This window comes from Monopterus albus, unplaced genomic scaffold (genome assembly GCF_001952655.1).
Source record: "Monopterus albus unplaced genomic scaffold, M_albus_1.0 scaffold68.1, whole genome shotgun sequence".
NCBI classification, from domain to species: Eukaryota; Metazoa; Chordata; class Actinopteri; order Synbranchiformes; family Synbranchidae; genus Monopterus; species Monopterus albus.
Window position 1 is genome coordinate 1141134 of NW_018127948.1, and position 17134 is coordinate 1158267.

A 17134-nucleotide genomic window follows, 5' to 3' on the forward strand; every position below is an offset into this window, starting at 1 on the left:
CTTGTTGAATTTAACTTAGCTAGATTAGATACATAAGAATACTGACCATTAGGTATCGCTGTGCATTTACTGGCTTTGGGGAGTACAATCACTGATGGTATCTAGATACAGTATGCACATGCCCTGAGTCCATCCTCATATTTGTCTGTTGTCTGTTGACAAAGGAGTAACTAACAAAGCCGCAGAGCTGCAGAGAGCTGCAGAGAGCTGAGATAGCATGTAACTGGGTAGATCTCACTGGACTGTGACCAGGGCCTATTCTGATCTCCCAGCTTTGTGCAGCCCTGCCTCACTCTGGTCTCTTATCAGCAGTGGTCTGTGTGGCCGTGGGAGAGGTCTGATGGAGGCCAGGCGAGGGCCCAGTATAGCTATCTATCTGTGATTAGATCAGGATCTGTCTTACTGCAGAGAGCCTTGCTTCCGAAGCCGGGACTAGAAATCCCACGTCCCCTTTCCCCTCCCTCCTGCTCCAGAGCCCTTTGCTACCGATGGCAGCTGGTTGATTTATATAGCAGAGTCATGTGATGGAGCTCCTTCGTTGCCTTCTTTTGTCCTCCCCTCCTCTCCCCACCACCACCAGTCCTCCTGACAACACTGCAGCTACTGGAAAGACAAACAATTCTACCAGAGCAGAAAATTGGACAGGGATGTGCGGCTGCACTTTTTTGCTTTAATGTGTCATTCATTATTTGTGGTACAGTACACTACAGCTACTAAGAGCTGACCCCACAGACTTACAAATTATTGAAATAGGAAGAACATCAAGGGCTAAGAGTCAGTAAGTTAACATGTACACCAGATCAACTAATATTCCTTTCCTGTTCTCTGATTTCACAGGGTGGTGTACCAAGATGGCTTCTATGGTGCAGAGATCTACGTAAGTACATCTGGCTTTAGTTCTTGCCTGCTTGGATGAAACAGGAGTAAAGCAGACAAAAAAGTCAGCACTGGAGACAAAAATGTGATCTCCTCAGCCCCCAATGTTCTCCCAACCTTGCTGCCAAGCTGGCGTCAATTAGGCCTCTGTTTGCTGTGCCAAGAAACCCGACAACAAAATTTAAAACCCCCTCAGCTCCTCCCTCCTCTCTCTCTTCCTATGATGTCAGACTTTGGCAAAGAGGCAGACCTGGGCTCAGTGTCCCATGACAAGTTAGGCCATTTCTTCCTTTAGATTTGTCTGCATTTTTGATGTAGCTTGTCTTCTACAAACGAACCCTCCACCCCCACCATTGTCTTCCTCTCTTCTGTTTGGGTGTTTGGCTGGGATATCCCTGCCTGCCCCAGGGGGTCTGTGCAGGCCTGAGTGGAGCCGGTTGCACCCAGCCATCACCATGTGGGAGATAAGAAAAACGGTGTCAGATAAAGGGATTAGCCATCCCTCTGGAGCTGTCTATGCAGGCAGGGTCACATCAGGGCTGGCCCTAGTGCACGTCACCCTTGACAGAGAAAAGCATAGACGCTGTGGAGATAATGTTGAAATTACCACGCTGCCCCACTTTGACATCAGTCCAAACATTTGCAGAGGGATGTAATTTGTCCCTTTGGTTCAGTTGCTTTTTCTTTCCCTCCGCCGCTGTCTGCAGAGATAGCGAGATGACAGTGGGCACAGCAGCAGTGACAGTTGCCTCTCACTTTCACCCTGATGGCGATCGGTGTCTGGGAACAAAATGCTGAACCCCAGTGATATATGACTTACACATCAGGACACATGATGGGACTGTATTTCACTGGCTTTTTATTGTAGCAACAACCACCATCTGTAGTGGTGCGCTGTGCTCTGAGTGATATTGTTTGTCTCTCATACTTGTTCAGCCACCTCCAGCTAAGTCCTACACCCCGATGTCCCTGGACCATGGCCTGGCCAGGGTGGTCCATAACTCAAACCGTCAGGCCAGGCCCGGGTGCCATTAGTTTTGGCACTGGCCACTGCACTGCTTCAGCCCAGCTGAATGTGAGTGAAGATCTCAGGTGACCAAGAGAAAGCTGTCCCTTAATCCTTAGTGTCTTCCACAATCAGTCAGTGGACACTGGCTTGTTGTCAAAACCAGCCAGCCGGGCGTGTCAAAGCTTCCTTTTGGAAATACATGACCTGCTAATACAAGCAAGAGGGAAACTGGATGCATATGCATATAAATATACATTATATGCATTGTGTGTGCTAATATATATGCATGCAATAAACTGTCATGTAGAAACACACAATTGCACGCATACATGAATTCACAAACACACACCCCACATGACAAAATAACAAATGTGCTGCACTGTCGTGTGCAGGATTTGACAATGTGGTACAGTGATTTATTGGTCTGTGTTTGTTCAGGCTGCTGCTGTAATCAGCACAGTCCCAAGGTATGGTCGTTCCACAGGAAGTCATCTGCCACTAGTGCTGTGACTTCCTGTCCCTGTGGAAAATCTTTAGGAGGAATCGGGGGGAGTGGGATTCAAACACTGTGGCCACTGACCCAATTTCATATACAGCCACGGCCATGACCTTCGCACCACTGACCCTGTGTACCACTCCCTCAACAGAATTCCCCCTAGAATTTAAAAAAGAATGAAAACATGCATTATTAAAAGCCACCTATTCACTGTATGGATGCAGATGGGCACGCACTCCACTGGCACTAATAGAAAAACAGTGGGAGAACAGCTTCATTTTTCAAAGAGAGTAATAGCAGCACTCCACAATGAGGTCTTTAATTCCTTCCCCACTCTGGCAAATGAATACAGCAGTCCTGACTTCCCAACAGTCTGACCATCTTCTGCCTTTTTTACTTCACTTTTGAGCCGGGGGGTCGTGTCACAGAAAAACGGGCTCTTCAATAATGTAGCAGCAGCAGAGCCTCCTCCCTCTATAAATAGGCTGAATTTGGGGAGTTGGGTCACGTGGCCCTTTATGCTGCTGTTAATGCTGCTCCTGGTATGAGCCTCTAGTGTGACAATGACTCGCTGTCCCCAAATATGCTGCCTCCCAAATATCATTCACCACCACCTGTCTAACACACCGTATATTAAACAGCACCCTCTGGTGTCTAAGAGGGAACTTACAGGTGGGGAATCAGGGCTGTGCAGTGACATTTAACTGTTAAGGCAATTTAAAGCTCTGTGGCTGTATTGTTGTTTTCTTGTGTCCCTGAGATCTAACCTTTCTCTGTACAGGTTGTGCTTAACCATTGATTAACACTGTGGTATTTTTACAGGGTGGCTATGCAGCATACAGATTTGCCCAGCCCACTACCACCGCTGCTTACAGTGACAGGTGAGAATCTCATACAGTTTTCATCTTTCTAATAAGTGGCCAGCAGCGAGAGACTAAAAGTAATCTCAGTGCACTGTTACATGCACTATATAAAGTACTGCAGACCCAAAATCCTATAGGTGATTAATTATATCAGAACTCAATATATGAATTATTATGTAACCCAGTGTTATCAAGGTCTACCCTGAAAGGCTTAATTAGGTTGATACATTTTGAATTTTTAGATTCACTTTCTATTTTGGTACATTTTTCTTCTGTCCATTATGAACAATATGGTGTCACAGCTCACATGCAGTTTTACAGAACTGAAAATGTTTAAAATCCACAACACCATGAGAAATAACCTTTTTCTTAAGCTACTGTTCTGCATGCGTTGAAGTAAACGAAGAAATCCAACACAGAGCACGCAGAGACTGCATTTTCCCACATCAGCAGCAGCCCCAAGGAACATAATGTAATGCTGACAAAACACGTTGGGATTGGTAAAATTGTAAACACATCTATACTGTGTTCGACAAGCTATCTTTGTTAATGTGAACTTCGATTCAAAGCAACAAGCTGATCCCGCAGGCTGTCAAATAGAGGAAATTACTTACTGAAGTAGAAATAGATGAGGAAAATTGAAGGAAATGAGTACAGCACAAAACACTTCATCACTGAAAGGCATGGTACAGGAGAAGCAAAGGGCGAATGTTTGCTTTAAATTATTAATCTTTTCCTAATAAAAAGCAAACCATGTAACTGGACAAACAGATGGAGAAGAAAGTATGTGATGAATGGGTGACCACTTCACTAGCGTTTGTTCTGTGTAGGTTATTTTGGGTTTCCTGGGGTTTTTCTTCCTCTCAAGTTATCTATTAGCAAACCGTTATATTCTTTTTAGCTCGGAGCTAAAGAACACACAAAAAAAAGACTAACCTTGTTGGACTCGATGAGAAAAGCAGTGATATATGTCGTGACTTTCTGCTTGTGATGGGAGAGTGGGTATATCACTGCGGTATTTATGAATGGCCTCAGGTCTGTGGAAGTGAGGGAGGGAGACAGAGAGAGAGGGAGAGATGGACCGGCAGGAACTCTATCACTTCTGAGTGATGCCACTCTGGTTCAGGTGTGCTCCGTTTGAGGAGGCATTGCTGATTCATTTCAGAACCCTGAAAGCCGTTGTCGGCCAGAATGTGCGCTGGTTTGGGAATCTAATCTGGGAAGGATTGAGCATGTCACTTGTGATAACGTACACCCTGCCTGGGAGCCTGAAGATCATATCGATAATGTAAGATTTATCAGGCCTCGCCGCTGCTCGAATTATGAGCAGCCGTGCTCGGCGAGAGCAGAAATTGGACAGCATCTTTTTTTTTTATTTCTTCTCACTGAGTGATTTAATTCCTGTTTCTCTTGCCTATAAGTTTCCCAGAGATTTAATGTAATTTCCCCCCAGGTTGTTTGTTTTGCTATGTTTGTTTGTTTCTTTTGAATAAGCAGTCATGCCCATTGGATCAATAGGGGTTTGTCAGTATTGTTTCAGCAATACCTTATCAGACTTAACCGTGGAGCAGTCGGCCAGACATAAAACGAGGTCACCAGGACTGTGGAAGGCGTGTGAAACCCCTGTAAAGTATGAACCATTTATTATCTGAAAAGCCTACAGTGCTCACAGGCTGTATTACCAAAGCCCTGAAAGTAACTAAACAGAGTTCATAGCAGTGAGTCTGATGTATCGTGAGGAGTCACTCACACTGTAGAGACCCTGCTGGCTTCCAGTCAGCTCTGCTGAGGCTCTGTGACATTGCACAGGATGGTTTGACCTGCCAGTCGTCAGCAGTGCCACTCTGGTGGGAGTCGTTTTGTAGATGTATTAGCCTTAGAGGGCCTGTGGGGTTCGGGGCTCGCTGAAGATAAGAGGACCACAGAGACATCCCCCTGACCATCTTATGAAACCCACGTCCTCCCCAAGGTGCCAAGACAGCCTTTCTGATTTCACGTCCTGCTCGCTGACCTTGGGTCCTGCGGGACTTAAATGGGCCGAGCCATATTTAGATCTTGTACAGCTTAACGTAGCTCATGTGAAAGGCGTGGACACTGTATGAACACTGTATGTCTTGTTGTCTCCTTTAGTAGAATTCCTTCCTCCTTCCACTTTTTTTTTTTTTTTTTTTTATTCCTGGTTGATTTGGTGCCCTCAGTCCTTGGCTGGGTGTGCCTTATCTGCTCTGTGCAGACCCTCATTTGCAAGCGAGCAGTGGAGAAAAAAAGGAAAGTAAATAGAGGAATATGTGAAGTCGAATAAATAAATAAATAAATAAGGCAGACACATCTTGTCCTGTCTCAGAAGGAAATTGGAAGGATTAGTTCCAAACCAGCAACAATGAAAAGACAGGGGCGTGAGCCCAGTGCGCAGCCTGGGTAAACAAGAACAGGTTGAGAGACCAAGCCCCCTCCAGCACCAACTGTGTTTCCTTGTCTGCATCTCTCTTTCTTTCTGTCTCCCCTCGCTCTGTGCTCATTACCTATTGTATCCACCTAATCAAGATGACAATGAAAAGACAAGTATAATTTACCAACCTTTGAATTCCCTTTCTGAACCACCTTGTATAATGTAGGAAGCCCATGAGGCAGAGGAGGGAAATAATTGATTGTGCGAGAGACTTGAAAGAGCTGACTTGAGGGGTTGAGCATTAAACAAGCATGTATAAATGTTCTGCTCTCCTCGTCAATGATAGATCAATGACCGTGTTATCTGTGTCTCCTGTTGTGCAGCTATGGCAGAGTCTATGCAACAGCAGACCCCTACCACCACACAATTGGCCCTGCCGCCACATACAGTGTGGGGACTATGGTAAGTTTATGAGACCGCCGCCTGTTTCCGTCCGCTCCCTGTTTCAGACATCACAACATGAGCTGGCACACACACAGCTCGCACTGAAAAATAAAGACCAGAGATTGCAGTGGTCACTGGTTTTTATTTATGCATTTAGTCATTAATTAATTTAGATTTTGTCATGCTATCTGGCACACCCTAGTGGAGCTGAGGGGTACTGTAACACCCAGGCATGTGGAAATTGGCTCAGACATTTAATGCAACAAACTTATGTTATGCTGCGCAAGCTCACCTCATGCAGTATTGATCTGACACAAGTTCCTCCTGAAATGAGAATGAGTGATCACTGCAGTGTTTTTGTTTTTCTGTTTGATGCAGATTTTGGCACCTTACATATCAACTATATTTCCAAGCTTATTTGTTCATTCTCAACTCACTACAGAGTGAGTTGGATCATCTTTATTTTTTTCCATTAAGCCCAACCACACCTGAAGGGACGAAGTGACATTGTTAATGTCTGTTTTTAGCTAGCTTTTGCAGCTACTGTAACATCAAAGATGAAAAGCGATGATAAATAAAAGAGCATCTTTTTTTTGAGACAGAGAGAGTTTCTCTTTGGTTTTGTTTTATGATTAAGGGATGGGACCAGGCTCACAGACCAAACCCGGAGATTAAGGACCATCAAACGCATGCAGCAGTGTGCCGTGGGACATAAAAAAAGAGAGCGAGATGGAGGGAAGGAGTTGTCTTGCCCTCCCCTCCTGCCCACAAGCTTGATCGGAGGCGTGCTCTCTGCTTGAGAAATGACTCAAATTTACCATTCCGGCATGCATGCGATTTTTCAACAACATAAAAAAAGGCATATCGTTCCCCGGTGCAGCTGCTAGCTAAAAGCTTTCATTAATTAAAACATTTCTTTTTCCTCTTCATTTACTTAATTAAAAAATGTGCTTGAATGTTTTTTATTCTTTCTTCTTTTTCCTCCAAATTTCCTTCCATTTCTCAGACACTTTAATCATCCTCTCAAACAAAGAAGAGGACAGGATTTGGCCCCTAAAAATATCAGAGCTAATGTCGTGTGTGTGTTGGGAGCTCAGGGAACTAAACCAGGCTTGAGAGGGTGTGTGTGTGTGTGTGTTTCGACATGTGGTGTGGAACAAATGGTGAGGCTACTGGGAGATGGGCTGTGCTGAGGCCAACATCTAACAAGCGTGTGAGCTGGAGAAAAAAAAACTGTTTGATTCTTTAATCATATTTGATTAATGGTTCTCCAGCAGAAAGGAGTCATTTTTGCATTTAAAAGCTATACAATAATTAGTTCCTCTAAGGTTGAGGTTGGAAATTCTCTTTACTCCTTTCTAGCATACAGAAACATTTCATTTGGATGGAAGTTTTGCACAAGCAAGAGGGCTCCCCGAAATTAGGCAGAATTAGCCTTTGAAGACATTTGGTTGCTGTTGGAGTTTGTCTGAATTCCTAATTGCTGCAGAGGCACCGAAAGATGAGAGGAGGGCTGTGTGTGTGTGTGTGCATGCGCGTGCATGTGCAGGTGTGCATGCATAGGCCCACTGCCATGCTTTGTGTATGAGTGTGTGTGTGTGTGTATGTGTGTGAGTACCCTACATATCTTGCACATGGTGCTAAATCTAAGGGCTAATATTCTGTGGTGGTTTGACCCTCCAGAAAGGTGAAAACACCTCCGCTAGACTTGAAAAGGAGCTGTGATTAAACCCCTCTGAACTTATTCTGCTTTGGTTGAATCACTGATGCTTTTACAGTCTGAAAAGAAATGGATTTCCTCAAGTGAAAAGGCAAAGTACAATACTGTATATTTTAATTTGTAATGTCATTAATTTAAGAAAATAATAAGCCTAGGTACAGCGTGTTTATTTTATTGAGATTTTTCAAGAAAGTGCCGTTTTTATATGCTACTTTATATATTAAAAAAAAAAAAGAAACCAATTAATCAACCTTCAAAAATCTGCCTTAACCCCTGGCGACCCTGTTCCAAACATACACTCACAATGTATGCAATTAAGCAATCAAGCCTACAAAGCCATTATTTGCTCAAATCAGTCTGCCTCATCGTTCCCATGTTAACATTTCTGTAAATAACTTAAAAATGGAAAAAGGAAGGAAATTTGTGGAGAAAGAGAAACCTAAAGCTGTCACCTGAATACTGATTGGTACTTTTTCATCTTTGATGTTGCAGGCTAGCCTATACAGAGGAGGGTACAGTCGCTTCACTCCCTACTAAAAGAAAGAAAAGACAGGGACATTACCCCAACAAACAAAAAAAAACTATCTAAGAAAAAAAAAAGACACAAAACAAGCGAACACCCAGTCCTTGTTGGAGAGCTAAATCTAAATAAAAGCTTCCAGGCCCCCCCATGCTGAGCCCCTCCCCTGACACCCTCTCAAGCCGATATTTCTACAGCAACCTTTTTGATGTCATCATTGGTCTGCTCTTGTTTTTTATTCATTTTTTTGTGCTTTTGGTTTTCTTTTGGAAAGTTTTATGCACATGTGCATTATCTTGATTGCTGTATATGGGTGCTGTGTCACCATAACCAATGTGAACCTACTGCAGCACGCATGATGCATGCTCAGAGGTATGTGTATGCAGCTGCTGTCATCTGACTAAGAATATACTGGGGCATTTTTACGACACGATAAGAAGAAACATACCAGGTCTGATCAGGTAAACGCTGGTCACTGATCTATCAGTTCATAATTTTTGTAACGTCTGCCTCCCATATAACCTGCAGAAATAAAAGAACTCAACCTATATGCTGACTGACATGCCTTGGTAATTCTTAGTTCAAAGACGGCACTGCTCTGATTGCTTTTGTTTTCTTTAAATGTTGGAGTGTCCTACTGTTGTGCACTTGCAGTGAAGCCTTATAAACTGTAATATGTTGTATGACAGCATGCAGACTAAAGGGTCATGAAGGTCAGATTTCTGTCTTGGACTCACAATGCTCGAACTCCAGCCCAGTCTCCTGCAAATTTCTCTGCGTTCATATGCATCTATTTTCTATCAGTGGTTGTGTTTCATGGAAGTACAGCCAAAGGTAAACGGGGGAATGAGCATAGGCCCGGCAGCCTGGGTTTGCATCCTGGCTCATGCTTGTAGTTGGCAGCGATGGTTTTAATATTTTCACAGGATTAACTGCAAGTGAACACAGACTAAATGAACCATGTGCTTTTAGCTGCCTAAATTGACTTTAAGCAGTACTTGTCTTTCAGTAGACCCTGCTTGGTAAATGTCTTTTAAACTCTGCTCCCCCAGCTTGTAACACAGGGAATTTGTATACTCTAAGCCCAAGTAGGGATAAACCTAATGGACATCATCAGTGTTAGTTCTTACAGAAGACTTGTTTCGCAGGCAGAATAGTTCTCCTAATGCTGAGTAAACTGAGCTTCATGTCTAAAATTGTGCTATTCACAAATATTCTAAAAACTGAGCACTAAATATTTTGCAGATTGTAGGATTGTAGTTCTGTCTGATGAAAGTTTGTAAGTAGTTGTGTGTCGACTAAAATTCTATGGTACATTTTTAGCTATAGTTTGTGTTCTTGTATTGGAGCGCTTTAAATTGGAAGGTGTTTCAAATATTTTTCCACATGCCAACGCAGTATAATTCGGACTTACATAGCATCAGATTGATTACAATTTCAGTAGACTTTTGTAGTGGATTAGTGCAATCGATCGAATAACTGCTCAGTCAAACCAACAATTCCGATCATCTGTTAACTATTGTTAATAGAAATAATTAGTTGTACTGGACTGTTTACATGGGTTTCTGTTTTTCTGGTCAGTCAGCATACGTTCCCCGAAACATAATTGTTAATTGCAAAAGAGCTGCACATGAATTTAATTTGTAGAAAATACAGTTGCATATCCTCACTACAACACCGTGGCTTGCAGAAAATACGGTTGCATATCCTCACTACAACACCGTGGCAGATAAACTGTGCTCAAGGTGCACCGGGACATTTTCCACATCACCTCACACACGCAGTTATGACACAGCACTGAGGTCGATGAGCCTGACCAGAGGCTGATCTGCTACAAGTCACCGGTCTCCCTTTTAAACACTGCACAAAATATTTTACCTCAGGACAAGCTAACTGAAACTCATATGCTAGAATACAGTGTAATTCAGTTCTCAGCAGTCAGGATAGTTTCATTTGGAATACAACCAGCAGGTTAGTCCTCTTTGATTTTTGTTCAAGCAGAGACCCCAAGAGAGGGTAATAAAATAAGACTGACTTACTCTTTATTAAAGCTACTGTATTATATATATGTAGACATGTACTGTATAACACATTTTACACTGTATACACACAAGTACAGTAAGATATTATATACCTGCTCCCAGGAGTTAGAAGACACAATATAAATGTGTGTAGAGTGCAGCAGTAGTCGATATACAGTTGCTTCTATTACAACTTAGTGCTACGTCAGGTGGATGGATGAGAAAATCTTTGTGTAGCTAATGTTAGCTGTCAAGATTTCAGTGCAGCTAATGAAATACAAGTCAGCGCTATTGCCAACTATATTTAATTTCTATGTACTCACACAAGTGTTTGTGGTCTCAAAAGAAAAAACACAATTGTCGCACTTTGTTTTTTTTTCCAATACTTTCTGAAATGTAACATATTTATAAAGGTATCATATACAGCTAGTTATGTTTAGTCAAGATGTTAAAATGATATAGTAATGTTGTATATACAAAAAAAGAAAACTATCCTATTATTTGATGAGTCAACGAAAATCTATGTGGGTAAACAGACATTGTTCTTCCTTTTATATGCCAGTACGTTCGCACCATTTGGGGTTTTTATATCAGTCCAAACTAACTTTGAATATTATTTCTACCATTTCTGAGTGGGAGAACCGGTTTGTGTATTTGTAGTCTGCAGCAGAGTCTATGTGTGGGTGTTCAGTTATGACTGCTATAAGTAAGAAGACTGGAATGAAATAGATTACTGTCTTTACCCATCAGAATGTACAGTATGTGCCTATGTTACTATGTGTGTGTGAGGGAGAAGAGAGAGAAAGGGGAAGTGAATGTGGTCTGATAACATTCTGCAGCTAGGTTTTACATGACGTCACTCCAAGTCCCTGTAATAACATCACAATATCAAAACTCTGACCTCTGATATATTGATTAAATGTAAATATATATACACTCTGATCAGCTTTTCCTCATCCCAGGTAATGAAGAATACTTGGGATTTGTGGAAGTTTTACCCATTTGGTTTGTGTTTGACTCTTACCTTAGAGCAGGTGCACATGCCAATGCTTTCTCTTAAAGATTATACTGAAATGTCAAACTGTGATGCTTATTGACACTATTTGATAGAATTATATTACTCTGGCAAACGTGTCTCTCTCAATGTTGATCCAGTTATTACAGAGCCTGTCAGATCAACGGTTACATTCATACAAAAAATGGTCATTGTGTCTCTACATATAAAGTATACAAAGGAAGAGAAATGCTAGAAAACAGCATAATACAGTCCAACACATCTTCAGCACTAATTATAATGTGAAGTGAATTTGTCACAGGGCTGATATACAGTTAATTGTTTAAGTCATCCATCTATCTATTAACTAATTTAAATAACAAATTTTTATCAGTTAATAGAACATTAATATTAGTTGCTAATTGCACTCCTAAATGTATATTTTATGTTCACAGATAACTGTAATGTTCAGTTAAGAACATAACATTTTAAGGGGTATCAAAAGAGTGTTTCAATCAAAATCAAACCATAGAGGTATAAATGCAGAAAACAGGCACCAAAACAATAGTGTGTTCTTGTGTTATGCACATTGGGTACATTAAAATTTGGGTAATGCCGTTTAGCTTCTTATTAAAGCATTAGCGCATGCAGCTGCCACAGTCTGGCCTGCTGCAGACTCAGATCCTTTTGCTCCCAATCTCTTCATCGCAATCATCGGAACTTTTTTAGAATTCGTCGATTTCTCATTACTCTTCTAAATCCCATGTTTTGTCTCCAACAATAACAGTTTGCATAAGCACTGTGCTTCCTGATGTTTACAGACCTGTTGGTCTCCTGCTCATTGTACTGTACATAGAGACACTAGCGAAACAAAAGAAGAGGGAGATTTGACTGTGGATGTACATAGTACAATATCCCAACAAATATCTCACCAAGGGTACATTACCTTTACCGACATCACTATGACACTTTCTTCTACCGTCACGTTATCACAGGGACGAGTTTGAGTGTTGTCATCTGGAATTGCTCCTGACAGTCTGCACAGGTTTGTTTACAGTTTACAGCAAAAGCTAAAATGAACATTGTTTAACTGTTTCATTGTCAGCTTATCAAGGTTTAAATGTTAAAGACGTACTGTAAATATCTCGGGTCGCCAGTATTGTCGAGGTCTGAACTGTTTCTTTTATTATGCCTACTGTAAGTTAAATGTTAAATTATAAAACAGAAAAAAAACTTGATTTTTTTTTTTGGTTTGCTTTTGATATATTTCATAAAGAGCTTAATATGCAACCAGACCTCTATTTGATCCAAACATTAGATCGTACTTATGTTTGTATTACTAGTTGTACTGAGATACATTTACACATCAGCAGAAAATACTCTTTATCCATCATTTATATTTACTACAAGTATTGACGAAGCCCTGATAAGCTGGCAGGTGTATTTATCAATCCACCAAAAAGATTTATACAAAAAAAAAGAACCAAGCAAAAAAGTTACAGTTACTTGTAAATATATTTAAATGTATATACACACAAACACACACTATATGGCAATTCTCCGAGTAAATGTTTTATATGTATTCCTATATGAAGTGGGGTTATCTGTGTATTTTCTATTCAGCTGAACTTGTTCTTGAACTGTATGTAGTTTCTATAATGAAAATATATTGTCTGAAAGGTGTAAAGTAATTTTCTTTTAGGTTAATTTCATAGGTAAAAGTATATTATTATGATTTTTTCTCTCTTCATGATTTATTTTTGTTGTCAATATGTGACATATAAGTAATCTGATTGTTTTGAGTGTCAGAATAAAGCAATTATAAGAACATTGTCTGCCTTCCCACATGGATGTTGCTGTTACTTAAGGGTTTTCCACCAAAATTTGCATTTGGATTTTTTTTTTTTTTCTTACAATGTGTGTGCTCTATGTGTTTCTTTAAACATTTTCCTAATTCTAATGGCATCCAGCAATGAGATACGTAGCTGCATGGGCTACTACTTAATTACTGACAAGTCCAAGTGAAATAACCTTTTTCTAATTTGGAAAAAAGCAATTAACATTAAGAAACGTTCACCAATTTGATGACATGTGCCAAGAAACATGCTGCAAACAGAGAAAACACAATCATGTACAAAAAAGCTCCAAGTCAAACTGAAGAAAACAGAAACTTTCTGGGAACCCTAAACACTGGCAAATCAGTTGAATGTTTATCGGTGATGTTCAAAAAGTGTTGACTTCAGTTTTAACGTTGTGATTGCGTACTATAAAGTTAGTGGAAATTTGAATCGGTTCCATTGTTCTTTACAGCATTTCTCTTTCTTTATGTGCTAATATGTATCTGCAGAATTTTTTCGCAAATACTTGCCTGTGGGTTGTAAAGTATTGAAGACATTTTCTTCATTTGTTTGTGTTTTCTCAGGTTGCAGGTAGCCTGGTTGCATACCTCTGAATCGGCACCTGCATTTCCAGCTTTTCAGCAATTCCGGTGTTGTCCTCACTGATGGTTGTTTCAGTGTTAAGAGAGGCAGTCAAGCAGTCGGTTTTGGTGACAACTGTGACAGAAAAATGGCCACAAAAATGCCAATAACCATAGATGGTGTCAATGCAGCTATGACATCACATCACTTCTACGACATCACATTCCATATAAATGCAGCCGACTTGACTTTTTCAGGAAGCGCTTTGTAGCTTCTTGGGATGACGCTACTATACTTGTACTGTATGTCACTACATACAGATTGGTCAGGGTAAAACCATACAAAATCCAAACATGAACATGATATCAATAGTGAGGTATCCTACTATTACTACTAGGCTAAAGTTAGTTTGTATTGAACTTCTTTTTGAAAAGAAAGTGTTACTAATATTTTCATGTCTATTTTCAGAACTTTCTTTTTGTCAGCAACACAGACTAAATTCCACTCATCTCCATTGTATTGAGGCAGCTGCAGGAATCTCAGAAATGCCTATCTCAAAAACAAAAACTATCTGCACGGCTCAATACTTAGACTATAATACATCTTTCGTAATCTAGGTGAGCCTTTAATGGGTATGCGTTTTGTTTAAGATAGACTTGTATAAATGAACTGTGACTGAAAAAACACAGGCTCTAAACCTGCACTAACCCTCTCCTGAATCACGTCCGTGGGTGATTAATATATTTGTGTTTGCAGCCCTTCCAGCCTGTCACTGAGAACTATATGTAGCTCTAGCGCTATTGTGCTCCCGCCCTGCTGAGCTATGAGACTGCATGTGGATATTTTGGTATGGCAGTTCCCTAGTGAGTGCTCAGTAAATCTGAGATAAAGGATAGATGGAGGGGGTGGTGCAGCTCAGGCTTCTTTCTCCACGAGAATACAAGGGAGGTTGGGTGGACGCTGATAGAGCACGCCACTTGTTTGACTATTTGTCTCTCTGGATTAGAGGTTTGGAGGGGGGGGGGAAAGCACCACACAAGAGGGGGGGGGGAGGTAATGCACCACAAAGCCATTTCAAAATTAAAGCCCTGTCTTCTTTCGTTTCTTAATTAATTTATTTACTTTTTGTCACATGTTCCACAGAAGATCACTTCGAATTAGCAAGCATCTGTCATGACGATGGTCTGGGGGCACCTGCCTTGCCTTGCCTTGCCTGCCCCCCAACACCCACACACCCCACCCTCCTCTTCCTCTGCTTCCATCCAGCCCCATTACACTGAGGCTTTTCATTTTGCACTGCCAAACTGCTGGTCTCCAGTTATAGCACACTCTGATCTTTATCCTGTGGAGACCAGTAGCACTAGTTTTGGCAGGCACGAGGCCTTTGCTCCCTCTTCTTTTTACATGTTACAAGAGCAAGATGAAAACTGAATGAAGCTGTTGTCTCTCTGCTCGCAAACATTTTGCAGTTGGGTCTTAATCATTGTTTCCTTTCGACTGCTTTGACTCTGTTGGTGTGTCGTAACCTTACATTTTCCTCCTTTGTAACAGTGTACATTGCATAGATGGGGAAAAATGTTAGAGCAGGATGACTGTGTGTCGTTTATTCCATACATTATCCCATATATTTACTTGTATTGTTTTTTTTCCCCAAGAAACAGTTTTGTAGCTTATACTTTGTAGCATGATCCTCACTCCTAAAACGTTTTTTAAAAACTAAACTTGCACTGAGCTGCACAGCACTGACTTTCCATAGCACCTCCCATTATGTATGCCTATCAGAAACATACCAGTGACATTCTGCATATTTACCAGTCTCCCCACTTTTCTCCCCTGTTTCCAGTAAATACAAAAGGAAGAGCTGTACTCAGTATTGATGGACATCACAGATGAAAACTATGAAGAGAGGAGAACTAGCTTTAAGAAAATAACACAAGAAGAAGACAACGAGAAGGAGTCCCTCTACTGAGGCTGGCAAGGGAAGACAGGAGGCGTACAAAGTGGCGCCACGGCAGCGGTGTCAAACCAGCCACACACTTGACAGACGGAGTGAGCCAGTTTCCACCAGGGACCACCTTTTTGATGGGTAGAGAAAGACTGAAAGAGAATGAAAAGTGTCCCGTTATTATAAAACATTTTATTTTTCTATACTTTTGTGATTTACAATGGCAAAAAGTGTGTATAAAGCAGTATATATGTAAAAATCTGTTTTTATGTTTTTTGGTAAGGGAGATGAACAGTTGGCCCTTGATGCTGATTTTGTTGTCTGCAGGAAGGAGGAGGGAGGAGCCCCCCACACCCCACACCCTCCTCCTATCACTATGGCACACTGCTCTGTCACTGAGATAAACAAAAACATAAACAGAAAGGTGACAGGGAGAGCTCAGTATTGAGGCAGAAGCACTTTCTACGCTGTACTTCCTGTGGGTGGAGTCAAAGGTCAGCCTTCTGGTTTTACTGCTCCGCCTTTTTCCTTCCAACCTCTCCGATCTCCTTCCTTACTTCCTTTCCTTCCTTTTTTGGGCTGGTGATGTCGCTCCTTCCTCTTTATTGCAGTGTCACTGGCCTGCAGCACCTCTTGTTAGCAACGTCCCCTGTGGATACTATTGTGATGTCACTTCCTCCTGGCAGCGCCATTGGGCATCCCCGCCCTCCCCAGCAAGCAGTGTCACTGGTTTACTGGGGGCTGATGAGCCACGGCAGGACGGTGAGACGGTATAGAGCCAAGCCTCCCGGGTCTGCCCCTCTCCATGCCCCAGCAGAGCTCAATGACTGAGGACAAGTTAGAGAAAATGGCGCAGAAGTCGCTGACTTTACTGACCTGCCAGACTCCGAGCCCAAGCCTTTGTGTCGCTCTGCACTGACAGACAAACTATCAGACCAACGCGGTATTAAGGTGCGTACAACTACCAAGGATGCACGTTTCCACCTGACGACAATAACTCATCACCGTCCATGTAACTAATTGAATTGTAATCGAATAATTCCATTGTACTACATCAGCAGGTGCATAACCAAAACAAGCCTGAGGCATATAGACTATGTCGCTAGATAAAACATAAAAGAAATACAGTAGTGCCCATCCAGTGGTAAAGAACGAGGGCTGAAATATGTCAAATTTTTTTGTCAATGTATTCTGATAATATTTATTTGTGTGTGTATGTATGTTTTTTTTGTTTGTTTGTTTTTTGCAGCACTGAAAACTCTTAAAGAGAAACTTTTTTTTATTTGATGGATGAGAAAGCTTAACACTACATCAGGAGAGCCACTGTAAACGTGTTTAAACAAGAATGTTGGTTCAGTTCTTTGAATGTACTTTAATGTCTAGGGTGTCCAATAAGTATGTATTCTTTTTCTGTATATAAATATATACATATATATA

General features: G+C 41.4%; 1 protein-coding gene across 14 annotated transcripts in view; it reads left to right on the forward strand.

Moving 5' to 3' along the window:
- LOC109962837 (RNA binding protein fox-1 homolog 3-like) overlaps nucleotides 1-17109 on the forward strand; it is a 483365-nt gene extending 466256 nt beyond the window's left edge. For 12 of the 14 annotated variants that reach the window (XM_020604885.1, XM_020604886.1, XM_020604889.1 and 9 more), the window contains 4 exons: nucleotides 838-877; nucleotides 3204-3262; nucleotides 6017-6095; nucleotides 8290-9991. In XM_020604885.1, coding sequence (XP_020460541.1) covers nucleotides 838-877; nucleotides 3204-3262; nucleotides 6017-6095; nucleotides 8290-8334 — 223 coding nt within the window. In that variant the 3' untranslated portion in view covers nucleotides 8335-9991. Of the gene's footprint in view, nucleotides 1-837; nucleotides 878-3203; nucleotides 3263-6016; nucleotides 6096-8289; nucleotides 9992-13754; nucleotides 14741-15595 lie in introns of those variants that run through there. The other 2 variants (XM_020604881.1, XM_020604882.1) reach the window with 2 other exon arrangements.
- The last annotated feature ends 25 nt before the right edge of the window (nucleotides 17110-17134 follow it).